We start from the raw sequence: 20,693 nt of genomic DNA, 5'->3' as shown, positions 1-20,693 counted from the left end.
GAGGCGGTTGGAGGCAGTGGAGATATCCTGTCTAAGGGCAATGTGTGGTGTAAATATTATGCAAAAAATTCGGAGTGTGGAAATTCGGAGAACGTATGGAGTTAATAAAAATATTAGTCAGAGGGCTGAAGAGAGGTTGTTGAGGTGGTTTGGTCATTTAGAGAGAATGGATCAAAGTAGAATGACATGGAGAGCATATAAATCTGTAGGGGAAGGAAGGCGGGGTAAGGGTCGTCCTTGAAAAGGTTGGAGGGAGGGAGTAAAGGAGGTTTATTGGGCGAGGGGCTTGGACTTCCAGCGTCTGTGAGCGTGTTAGATAGGAGTGAATGGAGATGAATGGTATTTGGGACCTGACAAGCTGTTGGAGTGTGAGCAGGGTAATATTTATTGAAGAGATTCAAGGAAATCGGTTATTTTTATATAGCCAGACTTGAGTCCTGGAAATGGGAAGTACAATGCCTACACTTTAAAGGAGGGGTTTGGGATATTGGCAGTTTGGAGGGATATGTTGTGTATCTTTATACATATATGCTTCTAAACTGTTGTATTCTGAGCACCTCTGCAAAAACAGTGATTATGTGTGAGTGAGGTGAAAGTGTTGAATGATGATAAAAGTATTTTCTTTTTGGGGATTTTCTTTCTTTTTGGGTCACCCTGCCTCGGTGGGAGAGAACCGACTTGTTAAAAAAAGAAAAAGAAAAAAATAGTTAAAGGTTCACAGAGTTGCATTTTGTAATCCTTAACCCTTTCAGGGCTTTTGACATACTAGTACGTCTTACGCGCCAGGGCTGATGTGCTAGTACGCATAAATTCTCGCGTCCTGAAATCAAGCAGGAAAAGGCTGGTAGGCCTAGATGTGAGAGAATGGGTCTCCATGGTCAGTGTGCGTGGTACAAAAAGAATTGGGGACCCAGTGGTGCATTGTGGGGAAGCCATTTTATTAGACCTTGTTCACCATGTCTAGCGCTAAGAAACTCCTCACTCCTCGGCTAATTGGGGCTCTTTTGTTCCCAAGTGACAGTTCAAACACAGATGGAAGTGTCAGTGAAGAAGAATTTCATGGTTCTGAGGAGTTTGTGACCGAAAGCAATGCCCAGGAAACGAGAAGGAAGGAAGGTAGGAAGAAAGGAAGGTAGGAAGAAAGGAAGGAAGGTAGGAAGAAAGGAAGGTAGGTAGGAAGAAAGGAAGGAAGGTACGAAGAAAGAGAGGAAGGAAGGAAGAGATGAGAGGAAGGAAGAGAGGAAGAGATGAGAGGAAGGAGGGAAGGAAGGAAGCAGGGAAGAAAGGAAGGATGGAGGGAAGGAAGGGAGGAAGTAAGGAAGGAAGGAGACCATCTACCTAGGATAACCCAAAAAAGCAGACAGTGATTTATTTCCATGTGGGTTGGTGGGGTGGGGAGGAAGGGATGGGTGTTGACAGTCAGTGAGGGTGGTGAGTGATGGTGTGATTTGTCATTGTGACACTAATTATGCTGGTGACTCAGCATATTTACAAGTCCACCCAAACACAACAACTACGAGCTTAATGGAAGCTGTAGCAGTTCTAGAATGTGTCCAGTGACCTTATATGTGTATATCTTTCTTTCCCACCGAGGCGGGGTGGCCCAAAAAGAAAAACGACAGTTTCTCTTCTTAAATTTAGTAATTCATACAGGAGAAGGGATTACTAGCCCCTTGTTCCCGGCATTTAGTCGCCTCTTACAACATGCATGGCTTGCAGAAGAAGAATTCTGTTTCACTTCCCCATGGAGATGAGAGGAAATAAACAAGAACAAGAACTAGAAAGAAAATAGAAGTAAACTCAGAGGGGTGTATATATATATGCTTGTACATGTATGTGTAGTGTGACCTAAGTGTAAATAGAAGTAGCAAGACGTACCTGAAATCTTGTATGTTTATGAGACAGACAAAAGACACCAGCAATCCTACCATCATGTAAAACAATTACAGGTTTTCATTTTACACTCACTTGGCAGGATGGTAGTACTTCCCTGGGTGGTTGCTGTCTACCAACCTACTACCTATATATGTGTATATATGTGATAGAAAAATAGCAATAAACAATATTTTTTATTGTTGGTTTGTGTAAATATGTTTTGTAAACAATGTAATGACTGTTTGTGAGCTTATTGTGTAGCATACAATGAGTGAATATACATTCAATATACCTTATATTGGTCTCACAGGCCATAAAAGTTATTTGAAGGAAGGAAGAAAGAAAGAAAGGAAGGAAGAAGTAAGGAAGGAATGAAGGAAGGAAGGAAGGAGGGAGGGTAGGCAGGAAGAAGGGAAGGTAGGTAGGAAGAAATGAGAGGAAGGAAGGAAGAAGGAAGGAAGGAGGGAAGGTAGGTAGGAAGAAATGAGAGGAAGGAAGAAGTAAGGTAGGTAGGAAGGAAGAGATGAGAGGAAGGAAAAAAGGAAGGCAGGCAGGAAGGAAGAGATGAGAGGAAGGAAGGAAGAAAGGAAGGCAGGCCGGAAGGAAGAGATGAGAGGTAGGTAGGAAGAGATGAGAGTAAGGAAGGAAGGAAGGAGGGTATGTAGGTTTGTGGGGAGGAAGGAATGTGTTGTGGAAGGCAGTGAGGGTTAGTGAGTGGTGGAATGATGCATCATTGTGACAAGACACACTGGTGACTCAGCATATTTACAAGTCCACCCCCACACAACTACAAGCTTGCAGAACCTCTTGTAGTTATAGGAACCTGTCCAGTGACTCCATATGTATCTTTCTTTCAACACACCAGCCATATCCCACTGGGGCAGGGTGGCCCAAAAGGAAAAAGGAAAGTTTCTCCTAAATTTAGTAATATATACAGGAGAAGGGGTTACTAACCGCTTGCTTCTGGCATTTTAGTCGCCTCTTATGACACACATGGCTTACAGAGGAAAAGATTCCGTTCCACTTCCCCATGGAGAACACAGTGGACCCCTGACATTCGATGGCATCGACATTCGATAAAATCCGACATTCGATGCATTTAAACGCAAAAATTTTGCCTCGACATTCGACGGAAAACCCAACATTCGATATGATTCGTATGAGACATGTCCACGAGTGGCCTGAACTGCCCCGTGTGAGCCAGTGTTTACAAGCCAGCCAGTATGCGCTCATCTAAGGATACATTCGGTACATTCCATATTATCACTGTTTTTGGTGTTAGTTTCTGCAAAATAAGTAACCATGGGCCCCAAGAAAGCTTCTAGTGCCAAGCCTTCGAGAAAAAAGGCGCTAATGACTATTGAAAGGGAAGTAACCCTGGAAAAAGACTGGTTACCTTAAGTCCTAATGGAAGGGGATTCCCTTTCTAAACACTAACACCATCCACACTCCCCTCCTCCCATCTCATCAATCATCACCAGATCTTCATTAAAGGTAAGTGTCAATTATTCTATTGTTATTAATCTATTGTTATTATTGTTACTGTAATTATTCTATTGCATTAAACTTAATATTTCATGTGGTAATTTTTTTTCATACTTTTGGGTGTCTTGCACGGATTAATTTGATTTCCATTATTTCTTATGAGGAAAATTAAATTTGACTTTCGATATTTTCGACATTCGATAGCTCTCAGGAATGGATTAGTATCGAATGTCGAGGGTCCACTGTATATATACAGTGGACCCCCGCTTAACGATCACCTCCAAATGCGACCAATTATGTAAGTGTATTTATGTAAGTGCGTTTGTACGTGTATGTTTGGGGGTCTGAAATGGACTAATCTACTTCACAATATTCCTTATGGGAAAAAATTCGGTCAGTACTGGCACCTGAACATACTACTGGAATGAAAAAAGTTCGTTAACCGGGGGTCCACTGTATATATATATATATATATATATATATATATATATATATATATATAGTAGGTTGGTAGACAGCAACCACCCAGGGAGGTACTACCGTCCTGCCAAGTGAGTGTAAAACGAAGCCTGTGATTGTTTTACATGATGGTAGGATTGCTGATGTCTTTTGTCTGTCTCATAAATATGCAAGATTACAGGCATGTCTTGCTACTTCTACTTACACTTAGGTCACACTACACATACATGTACACATTTATTTATACACACTCATCTGAGTTTTCTTTGATTTTATCTTAATAGTTCTTGGTCTTATTAATTTTCCTTTTATATCCATGGGGAAGTGGAATAAGAATCTTTCCTCCGTAAGCCATGCGTGTTGTAAAAGTCAACTAAAATGCCGGGAACAATGGGCTAGTAACCCCTTTTCCTGTAAAGATTACTAAAAAGAATAAGAAGAAGAAAATTGTCAAAGTGGGAAGTCTGAATGTGCGTGGATGTTGTGCAGATGATAAGAAAGAGATGATTGTGGATGTTATGAATGAGAAGAAGCTGGATGTCCTGGCTTTAAGTGAAACAAAGCTGAAGGGGGTGGGAGAGTTTCAGTGGAGAGGAATAAATGGGATTAGGTCAGGGGTTTCAAATAGAGTTAGAGCTAAAGAAGGAGTAGCAATAATGTTGAAGGATAAGCTATGGCAGGAAAAGAGGGACTATAAATGTATTAATTCAAGGATTATGTGGAGTAAAATAAAGATTGGATGTGAAAAGTGGGTTATAATAAGCGTGTATGCACCTGGAGAAGAGAGAAGTGTAGAGGAGAGAGAGAGATTTTGGGAAATGTTGAGTGAATGCGTGGGGAGTTTTGAATCAAGTGTGAGAGTAATGGTGGTTGGGGATTTTAATGCTAAAGTGGGTAAAAATGTTATGGAGGGAGTAGTAGGTAAATTTGGGGTGCCAGGGGTAAATGTAAATGGGGAGCCTTTAATTGAGCTATGTGTAGAAAGAAATTTGGTAATAAGTAATACATATTTTATGAAAAAGAGGATAAATAAATATACAAGGTATGATGTAGCACGTAATGAAAGTAGTTTATTAGATTATGTATTGGTGGATAAAAGGTTGATGGGTAGGCTCCAGGATGTACATGTTTATAGAGGGGCAACTGATATATCGGATCATTATTTAGTTGTAGCTACAGTTAGAGTAAGAGGTAGATGGGAAAAGAGGAAGGTGGCAACAACAAGTAAGAGGGAGGTGAAAGTGTATAAACTAAGGGAGGAGGAAGTTCGGGTGAGATACAAGCGACTATTGGCAGAAAGGTGGGCTAGTGCAAAGATGAGTAGTGGGGGGGTTGAAGAGGGTTGGAATAGTTTTAAAAATGCAGTATTAGAATGTGGGGCAGAAGTTTGTGGTTATAGGAGGGTGGGGGCAGGAGGAAAGAGGAGTGATTGGTGGAATGATGAAGTAAAGGGTGTGATAAAAGAGAAAAAGGTAGCTTATGAGAGGTTTTTACAAAGCAGAAGTGTTATAAGAAGAGCAGAGTATATGGAGAGTAAAAGAAAGGTAAAGAGAGTGGTGAGAGAGTGCAAAAGGAGAGCAGATGATAGAGTGGGAGAGGCACTGTCAAGAAATTTTAATGAAAATAAGAAAAAATTTTGGAGTGAGTTAAACAAGTTAAGAAAGCCTAGGGAAAATATGGATTTGTCAGTTAAAAACAGAGTAGGGGAGTTAGTAGATGGGGAGATGGAGGTATTGGGTAGATGGCGAGAATATTTTGAGGAACTTTTAAATGTTAAGGAAGAAACAGAGGCAGTAATTTCATGCACTGGTCAGGGAGGTATACCATCTTTTAGGAGTGAAGAAGAGCAGAATGTAAGTGTGGGGGAGGTACGTGAGGCATTACGTAAAATGAAAGGGGGTAAAGCAGCTGGAACTGATGGGATCATGACAGAAATGTTAAAAGCAGGGGGGGATATAGTGTTGGAGTGGTTGGTACTTTTGTTTAATAAATGTATGAAAGAGGGGAAGGTACCTAGGGATTGGCAGAGAGCATGTATAGTCCCTTTATATAAAGGGAAAGGGGACAAAAGAGACTGTAAAAATTATAGAGGAATAAGCTTACTGAGTATACCAGGAAAAGTGTACGGTAGGGTTATAATTGAAAGAATTAGAGGTAAGACAGAATGTAGGATTGCGGATGAGCAAGGAGGTTTTAGAGTGGGTAGGGGATGTGTAGATCAGGTGTTTACATTGAAGCATATATGTGAACAGTATTTAGATAAAGATAGGGAAGTTTTTATTGCATTTATGGATTTAGAAAAGGCATATGATAGAGTGGATAGAGGAGCAATGTGGCAGATGTTGCAAGTATATGGAATAGGTGGTAAGTTATTAAATGCTGTAAAGAGTTTTTATGAGGATAGTGAGGCTCAGGTTAGGGTGTGTAGAAGAGAGGGAGACTACTTCCCGGTAAAAGTAGGTCTTAGACAGGGATGTGTAATGTCACCATGGTTGTTTAATATATTTATAGATGGGGTTGTAAAGGAAGTAAATGCTAGGGTGTTTGGGAGAGGGGTGGGATTAAATTATGGGGAATCAAATTCAAAATGGGAATTGACACAGTTACTTTTTGCTGATGATACTGTGCTTATGGGAGATTCTAAAGAAAAATTGCAAAGGTTAGTGGATGAGTTTGGGAATGTGTGTAAAGGTAGAAAGTTGAAAGTGAACATAGAAAAGAGTAAGGTGATGAGGGTGTCAAATGATTTAGATAAAGAAAAATTGGATATCAAATTGGGGAGGAGGAGTATGGAAGAAGTGAATGTTTTCAGATACTTGGGAGTTGACGTGTCGGCGGATGGATTTATGAAGGATGAGGTTAATCATAGAATTGATGAGGGAAAAAAGGTGAGTGGTGCGTTGAGGTATATGTGGAGTCAAAAAACGTTATCTATGGAGGCAAAGAAGGGAATGTATGAAAGTATAGTAGTACCAACACTCTTATATGGGTGTGAAGCTTGGGTGGTAAATGCAGCAGCGAGGAGACGGTTGGAGGCAGCGGAGATGTCCTGTTTAAGGGCAATGTGTGGTGTAAATATTATGCAGAAAATTCGGAGTGTGGAAATTAGGAGAAGGTGTGGAGTTAATAAAAGTATTAGTCAGAGGGCAGAAGAGGGGTTGTTGAGGTGGTTTGGTCATTTAGAGAGAATGGATCACAGTAGAATGACATGGAAAGCATATAAATCTATAGGGGAAGGAAGGCGGGGTAGGGGTCGTCCTCGAAAGGGTTGGAGAGAGGGGGTAAAGGAGGTTTTGTGGGTAAGGGGCTTGGACTTCCAGCAAGCGTGCGTGAGCGTGTTAGATAGGAGTGAATGGAGACGAATGGTACTTGGGACCTGACGATCTGTTGGAGTGTGAGCAGGGTAATATTTAGTGAAGGGATTCAGGGAAACCGGTTATTTTCATATAGTCGGACTTGAGCCCTGGAAATGGGAAGTACAATGCCTGCACTTTAAAGGAGGGGTTTGGGATATTGGCAGTTTGGAGGGATATGTTGTGTATCTTTATATGTTTATGCTTCTAGACTGTTGTATTCTGAGCACCTCTGCAAAAACAGTGATAATGTGCGAGTGTGGTGAAAGTGTTGAATGATGATGAAAGTATTTTCTTTTTGGGGATTTTCTTTCTTTTTTGGGTCACCCTGCCTCGGTGGGAGACGGCCGACTTGTTGAAAAAAAAAAAAAAAAAAAATATATATATAAATATATATATATATATATATATATATATATATATATATATAGTGGGTTGGTAGACAGCAACCGCCCAGGGAGGTACTACCGTCCTGCCAAGTGAGTGTAAAACGAAAGCCTGTAATTGTTTTACATGATGGTAGGATTGCTGGTGTCCTTTTTTCTGTCTCATGAACATGCAAGATTTCAGGTACGTCTTGCTACTTCTACTTACACTTAGGTCACACTACACATACATGTACAAGCACATATATACACACCCCTCTGGGTTTTCTTCTATTTTCTTTCTAGTTCTTATTCTTGTTTATTTCCTCTTATCTCCATGGGGAAGTGGAACAGAATTCTTCCTCCGTAAGCCATGCGTGTTGTAAGAGGCGACTAAAATGCCGGGAGCAAGGGGCTAGTAACCTCTTCTCCTGTATATATTACTAAATGTAAAAGGAGAAACTTTCGTTTTTCCTTTCGGGCCACCCCGCCTCGGTGGGATACGGCCGGTGTGTTGAAAGAAAGATATATATATATATATAGTGGGTTGGTAGACAGCAACCGCCCAGGGAGGTACTACCGTCCTGCCAAGTGAGTGTAAAACGAAAGCCTGTAATTGTTTTACGTGATGGTAGGATTACTGGAGTCCTTTTTTCTGTCTCATAAACATGCAAGATTTCAGGTATGTCTTGCTACTTCTACTTACACTTAGGTCACACTACACATACATGTACAAGCGTATATATACACACATACCCCTCTGGGTTTTCTGCTATTTTCTTTCTAGTTCTTGTTTTAATTCCTCTTATCTCCATGAGGAAGTGGAACCGAATTCTTCCTCCGTAAGCCATGCGTGTTGTAAGAGGCGACTAAAATGTCAAGGGGCAAGAGGTTAGTAACCCCTTCTCCTGTATAAATTACTAAATTTAAAAAAGAGAAACTTTTGTTTTTCTTTTTGGGCCACCCTGCCTCGGTGGGATACGGCCGGTTTGTTGAAAATATATATATATATATATATATATATATATATATATATATATATATATATATATATATATATATATATATATATATATATATATATATATATATTTTCAACAAGTTGGCCGTCTCCCACCGAGGCAGGGTGACCCAAAAAAAGAAAGAAAATCCCCAAAAAGAAAATACTTTCATCATCATTCATCACTTTCACAACACTCACACATTATCACTGCTTTTGCAGAGGTGCTCAGAATACAACAGCTTAGAAGCATATACGTATAAAGATACACAACATATCCCTCCAAACTGCCAATATCCCAAACCCCTCCTTTAAAGTGCAGGCATTGTACTTCCCATTTCCAGGACTCAAGTCCGACTATATGAACATAACCGGTTTCCCTGAATCCCTTCACTAAATATTACCCTGCTCACACTCCAACAGATCGTCAGGTCCCAAGTATCATTCGCCTCCATTCACTCCTATCTAACACGCTCATGCACGCTTGCTGGAAGTCCAAGCCCCTAGCCCACAAAACCTCCTTTACCCCCTCTTTCCAACCCTTTCGAGGACGACCCCTACCCCTCCTCCCTTCCCCTATAGATTTATATGCTTTCCATGTCATTCTACTTTGATCCATTCTCTCTAAATGACCAAACCACCTCAACAACCCCTCTTCTGCCCTCTGACTAATGCTTTTATTAACTCCACACCTTCTCCTAATTTTCACACTCCGAATTTTCTGTCTAATATTTACACCACACATTGCCCTTAGACAGGACATCTCCACTGCCTCCAACCGTCTCCTCGCTGCTGCATTTACCACCCAAGCTTCACATCCATATAAAAGTGTTGGTACTACTATACTTTCATACATTCCCTTCTTTGCCTCCATAGATAACGTTTTTTGACTCCACATATACCTCAACGCACCACTCACCTTTTTTCCCTCATCAATTCTATGATTAACCTCATCCTTCATAAATCCATCCGCCGACACGTCAACTCCCAAGTATCTGAAAACATCCACTTCTTCCATACTCCTCCTCCCCAATTTGATATCCAATTTTTCTTTATCTAAATCATTTGACACCCTCATCACCTCACTCTTTTCTATGTTCACTTTCAACTTTCTACCTTTACACACATTCTCAAACTCATCCACTAACCTTTGCAATTTTTCTTTAGAATCTCCCATAAGCACAGTATCATCAGCAAAAAGTAACTGTGTCAATTCCCATTTTGAATTTGATTCCCCATAATTTAATCCCACCCCTCTCCCGAACACCCTAGCATTTACTTCTTTTACAACCCCATCTATAAATATATTAAACAACCATGGTGACATTACACATCCCTGTCTAAGACCTACTTTTACCGGGAAGTATTCTCCCTCTCTTCTACACACCCTAACCTGAGCCTCACTATCCTCATAAAAGCTCTTTACAGCATTTAGTAACTTACCACCTATTCCATATACGTACTTGCAACATCTGCCACATTGCTCCTCTATCCACTCTATCATATGCCTTTTCTAAATCCATAAATGCAATAAAAACTTCCCTACCCTTATCTAAATACTGTTCACATATATGCTTCAATGTAAACACTTGATCTACACATCCCCTACCCACTCTGAAACCTCCTTGCTCATCCGCAATCCTACATTCTGTCTTACCTCTAATTCTTTCAATTATAACCCTACCGTACACTTTTCCTGGTATACTCAGTAAGCTTATTCCTCTATAATTTTTACAGTCTCTTTTGTCCCCTTTCCCTTTATATAAAGGGACTATACATGCTCTCCGCCAATCCCTAGGTACCTTCCCCTCTTTCATACATTTATTAAACAAAAGTACCAACCACTCCAACACTATATCCCCCCCTGCTTTTAACATTTCTGTCATGATCCCATCAGTTCCAGCTGCTTTACCCCCTTTCATTTTACGTAATGCCTCACGTACCTCCCCCACACTTACATTCTGCTCTTCTTCACTCCTAAAAGATGGTATACCTCCCTGACCAGTGCATGAAATTACTGCTTCTGTTTCTTCCTTAACATTTAAAAGTTCCTCAAAATATTCTCGCCATCTACCCAATACCTCCATCTCCCCATCTACTAACTCCCCTACTCTGTTTTTAACTGACAAATCCATATTTTCCCTAGGCTTTCTTAACTTGTTTAACTCACTCCAAAATTTTTTCTTATTTTCATTAAAATTTCTTGACAGTGCCTCTCCCACTCTATCATCTGCTCTCCTTTTGCACTCTCTCACCACTCTCTTTACCTTTCTTTTACTCTCCATATACTCTGCTCTTCTTATAACACTTCTGCTTTGTAAAAACCTCTCATAAGCTACCTTTTTCTCTTTTATCACACCCTTTACTTCATCATTCCACCAATCACTCCTCTTTCCTCCTGCTCCCACCCTCCTATAACCACAAACTTCTGCCCCACATTCTCATACTGCATTTTTAAAACTATTCCAACCCTCTTCAACCCCCCCACTACTCATCTTTGCACTAGCCCACCTTTCTGCCAATAGTCACTTATATCTCACCCGAACTTCCTCCTCCCTTAGTTTATACACTTTCACCTCCCTCTTACTTGTTGTTGCCACCTTCCTCTTTTCCCATCTACCTCTTACTCTAACTGTAGCTACAACTAAATAATGATCCGATATATCAGTTGCCCCTCTATAAACATGTACATCCTGGAGCCTACCCATCAACCTTTTATCCACCAATACATAATCTAATAAACTACTTTCATTACGTGCTACATCATACCTTGTATATTTATTTATCCTCTTTTTCATAAAATATGTATTACTTATTACCAAATTTCTTTCTACACATAGCTCAATTAAAGGCTCCCCATTTACATTTACCCCTGGCACCCCAAATTTACCTACTACTCCCTCCATAACATTTTTACCCACTTTAGCATTGAAATCCCCAACCACCATTACTCTCACACTTGATTCAAAACTCCCCACGCATTCACTCAACATTTCCCAAAATCTCTCTCTCTCCTCTACACTTCTCTCTACACTTCTAATATATATATATATATATATATATATTACAGGTAGTAGGTTGGTAGACAGCAACCATCCAGGGAGGTACTACCGTCCTGCCAAGTGAGTGTAAAACGAAAGCCTGTAATTGTTTTACATGATGGTAGGATTGCTGATGTCTTTTGTCTGTCTCATAAATATGCAAGATTACAGGCATGTCTTGCTACTTCTACTTACACTTAGGTCACACTACACATACATGTACACATTTATTTATACACACTCATCTGAGTTTTCTTTGATTTTATCTTAATAGTTCTTGGTCTTATTACTTTTCCTTTTATATCCATGGAGAAGTGGAATAAGAATCTTTCCTCCGTAAGCCATGCGTGTTGTAAAAGTCAACTAAAATGCCGGGAACAATGGGCTAGTAACCCCTTTTCCTGTAAAGATTACTAAAAAGAATAAGAAGAAAATTGTTTTCTTTCTTTTTTGGGTCACCCTGCCTCGGTGGGAGACGGCTGACTTGTTGAAAAAAAAAAAAAAAAAAAAAAAAAAAATATATATATATATATATATATATATATATATAATATATTATATATATATATATATATATATATATATATATATATATATATATATATATTAGTAGTAGGTTGGTAGACAGCAACCGCCCAGGGAGGTACTACCATCCTGCCAAGTGAGTGTAAAACGAAAGCCTGTAATTGTTTTACATGATAGTAGGATTGCTGGTGTCCATTTTTCTGTCTTGTAAACATGCAAGAATTCAGGTACGTCTTGCTACTTCTTCTTACACTTAGGTCACACTACACATACATGTACAAGCATATATATATGTACACAGCCCTCTGCGTTTTCTTCTATTTTCTTACTAGTTCTTGTTCTTGTTTATTTCCTGTTCTCTCCATGGGGAAGTGGAACAGAATTCTTCCTCCGTAAGCCATGCATGTTGTACGAGGCAACTAAAATGCCGGAAGCAAGGGGCTAGTAACCTCTTCTCCTGTATATATTACAAAATGTAAAAGGAGAAGCTTTCATTTTTCCTTCTGGGCCACCCCGCCTCGGTGGGATACGGCCGGTGTGTTGAAAGAAGAAAAGAATATATATATATACGCACACACACACACACACCCCTCTGGGTTTTCTTCTATTTTCTTACTAGTTCTTGTTTATTTCTGCTAACCCCTTCAGGGTTGACAGGCCAATTTCCAAATATGGTCCAGAATAAACAAGACAGACATTCCTGGCACTAAAATAACATTTTCTCTGTTCATTAGTCACGTCCCCAGGCCACTCTTACATCTCTTATGCTTTCCACTTTAAATTTTTATTCTCACAAAAAATAGAAGATTTACTGTTATGCAGACTACTGCATTAGTGTAGCAATGGTGTAGAAATGGTATAAATAATATCAGCGCACTTGTAAAAGAATATTAGACTCACCAGTTGACATGTATTGGATGCTTGGCATGATTTGTTTACTTTTGAACTTTGGTAAAAATCGAACATTTCTGCTACTTTGAGCTCAATTTCAAGATACTTTTCATTATGAAACCAATAAAAATCATCTCAATTTCTGTAATACGTCTTCCATTCTATAAAATGAGACCAGGAAATCTAAAATACAACCATAAATACCATACGAAAATACACTGCAAATTCGCTGTTTTAAACAAAAAACACAGTTGGAGTTTTTTTTCTCATTATGCACTGTGTGTTGCAGCATTGTTTTTATACTGTGCACACTGACCACATAGACCCATTCTTTCATATGTAGGCCTACCAGCTTTCTCTCACTAGATTTGAAGACGCTAGAATTTAGGCGTACTAGTATGTCAATAACCCTGGTGCATAAGCCGTACTAGTACGTTGGAAACCCTGAAAGAGCTAATCTCCATGGGGAAGTGAAACAGAATTCTTCCTCCATAAGCTGTGTTTGTCATAAGAGGCGATTAAAATGCCGGGAACAAGGGGCAGGTAACCCCTTCTCCTATATATATTACTAAATTTAAAAAAAAAAACTTGTGTTTTTCTTTTTTGGCCACCCTGCTTCGGTGGGATATGGCTGATGCATTAAAAGAAGAAATAAATATGAATTTCTTTTTCACATTATCTTTTCATTTTTGATGTCTAGTGTTAGTAAAACGTATAACATCTACAGTGTTTTGTATCATATACGACAATATTAATGTTGGTATTGACAAGACAATTCTTCTTGTAAACAGACAACGTGAATTTACGCTATCGATAAATACAGTACAGTACTGCAAATTTATTTTCTCTTCCTTGTGCTTTTCTTAATAACATTTTCTTTTCTCTAGCTTATTTTATTGTAAGAATACAGTATAAAATGTGTGTTAATTGTTTATATTATCAATAAGGTTTCCAGTCAACAGTAAGCTATGAGTAGTTAAGGTTTTGGGGAGTCAAAAGTTGTACTTGGATTTTCGGCCAAAAAAGTGGTCAGTACCCCTAACCCCTGCATTGGTCAAGGATCAACTGTATATATAAAAAGTGAACTAATGAGCTTCACTGCATCTTTAATACATGTGTAATAATATCTTTAAGATGGCAATTATCTAGTGTCACTGAGCACAAAACCCACACTAGGTAGATGCTACAATCATAGTTCTGTGTATAAATACACTCATAAAGATACAGTATATCTATCAGGAGATTTTTATTCAATCAACATACCTCTCGGCAATTTTTGCAAGATCCTGAAGTGCTGACATTCCTAATGTAGATTTTAATCCCTCCAGAGTCATGAGATCAGCCAACTGGAGACCCTTGAGCCCTGGTGGTAGCGAAGGAAGACCTCCATCTAATATTCCAGGGATTGTTGGCTCGCTTGTCCCTAAGGATCCGATGGAGCGTGGAATGGGAGTGATGGTGATTTCCGGCCTCTTTGCTAAATCTGCTGGGATTGTGTTGCCTTCCTTTTTTGTATTCACCTTTGGAACCTAGAAAGTAGTCACACAATTACACAAAAACCACAACACATGACAAGAGAGCTAATTATAATTATTTTTTGCCTACATCTCTTGTTTCCACCTACACAAGTATACACAAATCTTTAATATTTACATAACCTGTAATTTAATAACATGTCTTGCAAATTCCAGTTCATTAACATGAGTTTTAATAGTGACTCATATCATTAAGTTATAATAATTTCTTCCCACAATAAATTTTTAATTCTTTTAAAGCCAATCAAGTGTTTTACTAAAAACCATTAACATAAAAAACAAATGTTCACACAAACGTCTTACAAATATTAAATTACAAATTTAATGACATCTACACATGGAGAAATATTCACTAAATCATGAAAAATACTGTAGCAAATTGTATACATAGTAACTGATAGTAAACTGGTGATCTCATCTTAAAATAAAATCCTCAAACCTGATACATATGCTTCACAACCTTTTCAAATATATAGAGTAATATAAACATGGTTAAAATTAAAATGTTTATTTCCTTGCAATGCTTACAGTGTGTGGTTTACATGTTATAAAATATTAACCCCTTGACTGTCGAAACCCCAAATCCTGAGGTGTCTCCTGGTGTCAAAAAACTTTTGAGAAACAAAAAAATAATTTTTTCTTACGAAATGATAGAGAATCTTTTCCCGATGGTAATGACACCAAAAGAATGAAATTTGATAGAAAACTTATGGAATTATGCTCTCGCGAAGTTAGCGACCTCGGCGTTATTTACAAATCGGCAATTTCACCCACTTTGAGCCCTATTTTTGGCTAATTCCATTGTTCCAGTTGACCAAACTCGTAGCTATTTCTTTAGAACTCCATTTTTTCTATCGATTGAGTACAAGAAACTGCCCATTTACCGATTTCAACTACCCAATAACATGGTCAGAAATTTGCAATTTGGCCAATTTCACGCAAATTAAAAAATATGCCAAATTCAAAATAGGGTCCAGAATGAACAATGCAGACAGACATTCCTGGCTCTAAAATAACCTTTTCTTTGTTCATCAGTCATGCCTCAAGTCTCCTCTGATATTACTCATGCTTTCTATTTTGAATTTTTATTCAAACAAAAAATAGATGATTTACTGTTATGCAGACTACTGCAATATTGTAATAATTTTATAAATAATGTCAACCCATTCATGACTGTATATTAGAATGGCTAGCTGGGCATTTATTGGACAATGACATCATTTGTTTACTTTTGAACATCGGCAAACATCAAACATTTTCCTTATTTTGAGCTCCATTTCAAGGCTCTTCTCATAGTAAAACCAATCCAAATCACCTCTATTTCTATAATATGTTTTCCATTCTATGAAATGAGACCAAGAAAACGAGAATACAACCATAAATACTATAAAAAAATAGACCACAAAGTCGGCGTTTTAATTAAAAAAACGGTCGGAGTTTTTTTCTCATTATGCAATGCTTGCTTCAGGATTTTTTTTATATGGTGCACACTGACCACATAGACCCATTCTCTCACATGTGGACCTACCGGCTTTCATCTGCTTGATTTGAAGCCGCTAGAATTTATGAGTATATATACGTCAAACATAGTGGCTCGTAAGACGTATATATACGACAGAAACAGTCAAAAGGTTAATTATAAAGAAGGCCACTAGCATGCCTAAGCATTTCGGGTAGACTAATTGTAATTATTACTCTAAATTGACACAGGTTATGGAGCATACTGATACAAAAGTTTGGTAACTGCAGTGATTAATCTGATTTATTATAGTGAAGTACATGTAGTACAAAACATAACAATATTACAATTAGTAAATTTAGTAATGGGAATGGTTTTGTCTTGGTATGATACACAGTTTCTATTAACCCTTTCAGGGCCCAGAGGCCAAATCTCAGAGTGACAGCCAGTGTCCAAAATTTAAAAAAAAAAAAAAAAAAAAAAAATTACAAAATTATCCTGTAAACAGTCCAAACGTATATATACATTTTTTCAACATTTGAAAGTATGTAAAAAAAGTAGATCATCTTTTTGTTTTTATACATTTGAAAATGTGTAAAAAGACTTTGATCTAATTTTTTTTTTTATATTTGAAAATATGTAAAAAAATGTAGATATACTTTTGTAGCACTACGCATGTGAACATAGATCTGCTTGGACCGTTTACAGGTTAAAGATAATATTTTTCTATAGACAATAAAACAAAAAAAACATCCAATCGGTACTTTCCAAGATATAGAGGCGTGAGTTGACCCTCAATGACCGGGTGGAGGCAACATCCATGACTTCAGTCAAGTCGTATTTTTTTATTTTACTGTTTTGTTTCTTTTTCTTCTTTTCTTTTCTAATTCTGTATTTTTCCAGTAATGTTTGTGGCAAGTGAGACCAATATAATGCATAATGTATATACAGTGGACCCCAGTGGAAATAAGTTTGACAGTCCTTGATGACACTGACTTTCTTGGGTTATCCTGGGTGCCTAACCCTCTGGGATTAATTGTTTCTCGGTATCCTCAATAAGCCACACCAACAACAATCTCTCCACATCTTCGAGTAGTACAGCTGACTGTGGTGCAGCAGCAGCAGCAGGTGACGGTGGTACAGCAGCAGCTGACGGTGGTACAGCAGCTGCAGCAGGTGATGGTGATACAGCAGCAGCTGATGGTGGTACAGCAGCAGCTGACTGTGGTACAGCAGCAGCTGACCATGGTACAGCAGCAGCAGCAGCAGCTGACCGTGGTACAGCAACAGCTGACCGTGGTACGACAGTATTTCGATAGTATTTTTCACCCTTTTTACCACAGGGTTGGCACTAGAAGCTTTCTTTGGGTCCATGGTGGCTTATTTAGCAGTTACAAGCACTAAAAACACTGGAATACAAAATTTATCGAATGTATGCAGTATTAGAATGTGGGGCAGAAGTTTGTGGTTATAGGAGGGTGGGGGCAGGAGGAAAGAGGAGTGATTGGTGGAATGATGAAGTAAAGGGTGTGATAAAAGAGAAAAAGGTAGCTTATGAGAGGTTTTTACAAAGCAGAAGTGTTATAAGAAGAGCAGAGTATATGGAGAGTAAAAGAAAGGTAAAGAGAGTGGTGAGAGAGTGCAAAAGGAGAGCAGAGGATAGAGTGGGAGAGGCACTGTCAAGAAATTTTAATGAAAATAAGAAAAAATTTTGGAGTGAGTTAAACAAGTTAAGAAAGCCTAGGGAAAATATGGATTTGTCAGTTAAAAACAGAGTAGGGGAGTTAGTAGATGGGGAGATGGAGGTATTGGGTAGATGGCGAGAATATTTTGAGGAACTTTTAAATGTTAAGGAAGAAACAGAGGCAGTAATTTCATGCACTGGTCAGGGAGGTATACCATCTTTTAGGAGTGAAGAAGAGCAGAATGTAAGTGTGGGGGAGGTACGTGAGGCATTACGTAAAATGAAAGGGGTAAAGCAGCTGGAACTGATGGGATCATGACAGAAATGTTAAAAGCAGGGGGGGATATAGTGTTGGAGTGGTTGGTACTTTTGTTTAACCCTTTCAGGGTCCGTCCCGTAGATCTACGGCTGGTCGGTGAGTGTCCAAACCGTAGATCTACGCCAAAATTCTAGCGCCGTCAAATTTAGCGCGAAAGCGCTCATAGGCCTACATATGAGAGAATGGGTCTGCGCCGTGGGTGTGCGCCATAAACAAAAAATCTAGGCGCCTGCATAGCATTGTGGGAACGCCGGCTCAGTCACCCTTGTTCACCATGCCTCGTCGCAAGTCAGCTCTCACTCCCCGGAAAATTGGGACTCTCCTCTTCCTGTCTGATAGTTCTGACACTGATGGAAGTGGAAATGAAGACGAATTCTACGGCTTTGATAAGTTAGTGACCGAAAATAATGACCAGGATATCGATAATAGTGCAGAAAACCCCGACGATCCTCGACCTTCTACCTCTGGTGTGGGCACTCGTGACTCACGGTCGGGTGTTCCTAAACGTAAGAGAAAACTAATATTTTCCCGTGGCCTGGCCTCTGACTTCAGTAATGACGATGATTCTGACGTGGATTGTGATTTTATTGCGCTCGACGATCATTTGAGTAGTGATAGTGAGGAAACATATTCACCAGTGAAGCGTCGGTATGTTCGCCGCCACATGTGCTCGGGTAGTGTACCCTATGCTGTGCCCAGGGGACGGAGTACATCCCGGAGTACATCCCGTGGCCCTACACCCGTTTTAGGTAGTGATAGTGAGGATGATGTGGCTACACTTGGCATGGATGGGCCACAGACATCAGTGGATGGTGTTAGTGGGGCTGGTGGTGGTAGTGGCACCGCCATGTGTGACTCGCTGTGCCACGCGGGAACCCATGCTGCTGACTCGTCAGTTCAAGGACAAAGCGGAGCGTCACCCACCAGCCTGCCACAACCACCCGTACAACCAGCCTATGATGTCCAATATCCACCAGCAAACCGTATCTGGGATTGGCAGCAAAATCCCAATTTTGTTCCCAGCCCTCACCACTTTGATGACTCGCAAAGTGGAATTCTACCTACCTGTCCCCTTGGAACCACGGCCAATGAACTGGAATTCTTTGAATTATTCTTTGACCAGCCATTGATGGAAATTATTGTCAGGGAAAGTAATAAGTATTTTCAGTACACCATGGCAAATACAATCATATCACCACAGTCAAGACTACACAGGTGGAAAGAGATGACTGTTGCAGAAATATATTTGCTTTTTGCAACAATAATGCTTATGCCTCACGTCTATAAGCATAATATAAAAGCATACTGGTCCACAGATCGGCTAATTTGTACCCCATCCTTCAGTGAAATAATACCAGTGAACAGGTTTATCTTACTGTTACGTATGTTGCACTTCTCTGACAAAACCAGGCCTGACAGAAGTGACAGGTTATACAAGATTAGAAATGTTTTCATGTATCTCAAACAAAAGTTCAGGATATACTTTTATCCATTCAAGAATCTTATAATTGACGAGTCTTTGATTTTGTTCAAAGGTAGACTGTCATTCAAGCAGTATATACCGAGCAAGAGGAACCGCTTTGGTATAAAATTGTTTGTACTCTGTGATTGTGACAGTGGCCTGGTGTTGGATATTGTTGTATACACGGGTAGTAAAACATTGAAAGATACCAAGATGTTATTGGGTATATCAGGTGACGTAGTGAGAAACATGATGGCACCTTATCTTGGTAAGGGCCATACATTATATACCGATAACTGGTACACAAGCCCATTACTCAGTGATTTCATGCGAGTGAACAAGACAGATGTGTGTGGCACAGTGCGTTCTAATCGTAAACATATGCCCAGGCTCAACGCAGGTGTTCGTGGTGATGACGTGCAGGTGTTTACTGCCAATGACATCATGGCATTACGGTGGCATGACAAACGAGATGTCACATTGTTGACAACCATTCACCGTAATGAAATGCAAGACAGTGGCAAAGTTGATCGAGTGACTAATGAACGTATTCGAAAACCAGTGACAGTGATTGATTATACACAAAACATGCGCTTGGTTGACAAGTGTGACATGCAGATTGGTTTTGTTGACTGTGTTCGTAAGAGTTACAAGTGGTACATGAAACTTTTCTTCCATCTCATGGACATTTCAATGCTGAATGCATATAATATGTACCAAATAAAGACTGGTAACAGACCACCGTATGGTGAATTTTGTTTGTCTGTTGTCAGACAACTCATAATGAAGTACCAGGTAACAACACCTGCAATACAACATGGTCCTCGAATTCATCACAATATACCCAAGCGTTTGAGAAGAGAAGGTGATCATTTCATAATACAGCTTCCTTCAACTCAAAAGAAATTTGCTCAGAAGAGATGCATTGTCTGTGCACAAACAAAATGACGGCAACAAAGACGCAAAGACACTCGGTTTATGTGTGAGGAATGTAAGGTGCCTCTGTGCATGGTGCCTTGTTTCAAGGAGTTCCACAAGCTCCAGCAGTTCTAAAACCATGTCCAGTGATTGTAAATATGTAAATATATGATAGAACATTAGTATTATACAATATTTGTGCATGTTTATTGTAATAAACAATAGTGGTAAACAATAATATGATAATAACTTTAGTGCGGTTATTGTGTTCAATACAGTGAGTATATATATATCAATTATATGCAGTATTGGTCTCTCAGGC

The 20,693-nt window shown here is 39.3% G+C and overlaps 1 protein-coding gene across 3 annotated transcripts in view; it reads right to left on the bottom strand.

The window, feature by feature from the left end:
- The window catches only part of LOC128692049 (uncharacterized), a 766,247-nt gene that overhangs the window by 111,982 nt on the left and 633,572 nt on the right, over window positions 1-20,693 (bottom strand). For all 3 annotated transcript variants that reach the window (XM_070085289.1, XM_070085290.1, XM_070085291.1), the window contains one exon: window positions 14,258-14,523. In XM_070085289.1, the coding sequence (XP_069941390.1) occupies window positions 14,258-14,523 (266 nt within the window). The remainder of the gene's footprint in view (window positions 1-14,257; window positions 14,524-20,693) is intronic.

This window comes from Cherax quadricarinatus, chromosome 15, assembly GCF_038502225.1.
Source record: "Cherax quadricarinatus isolate ZL_2023a chromosome 15, ASM3850222v1, whole genome shotgun sequence".
NCBI classification, from domain to species: domain Eukaryota; kingdom Metazoa; phylum Arthropoda; class Malacostraca; order Decapoda; family Parastacidae; genus Cherax; species Cherax quadricarinatus.
The sequence above is the reverse complement of the archived record's forward strand: the minus strand, read 5'-3'. Positions and strand labels throughout refer to the sequence as shown.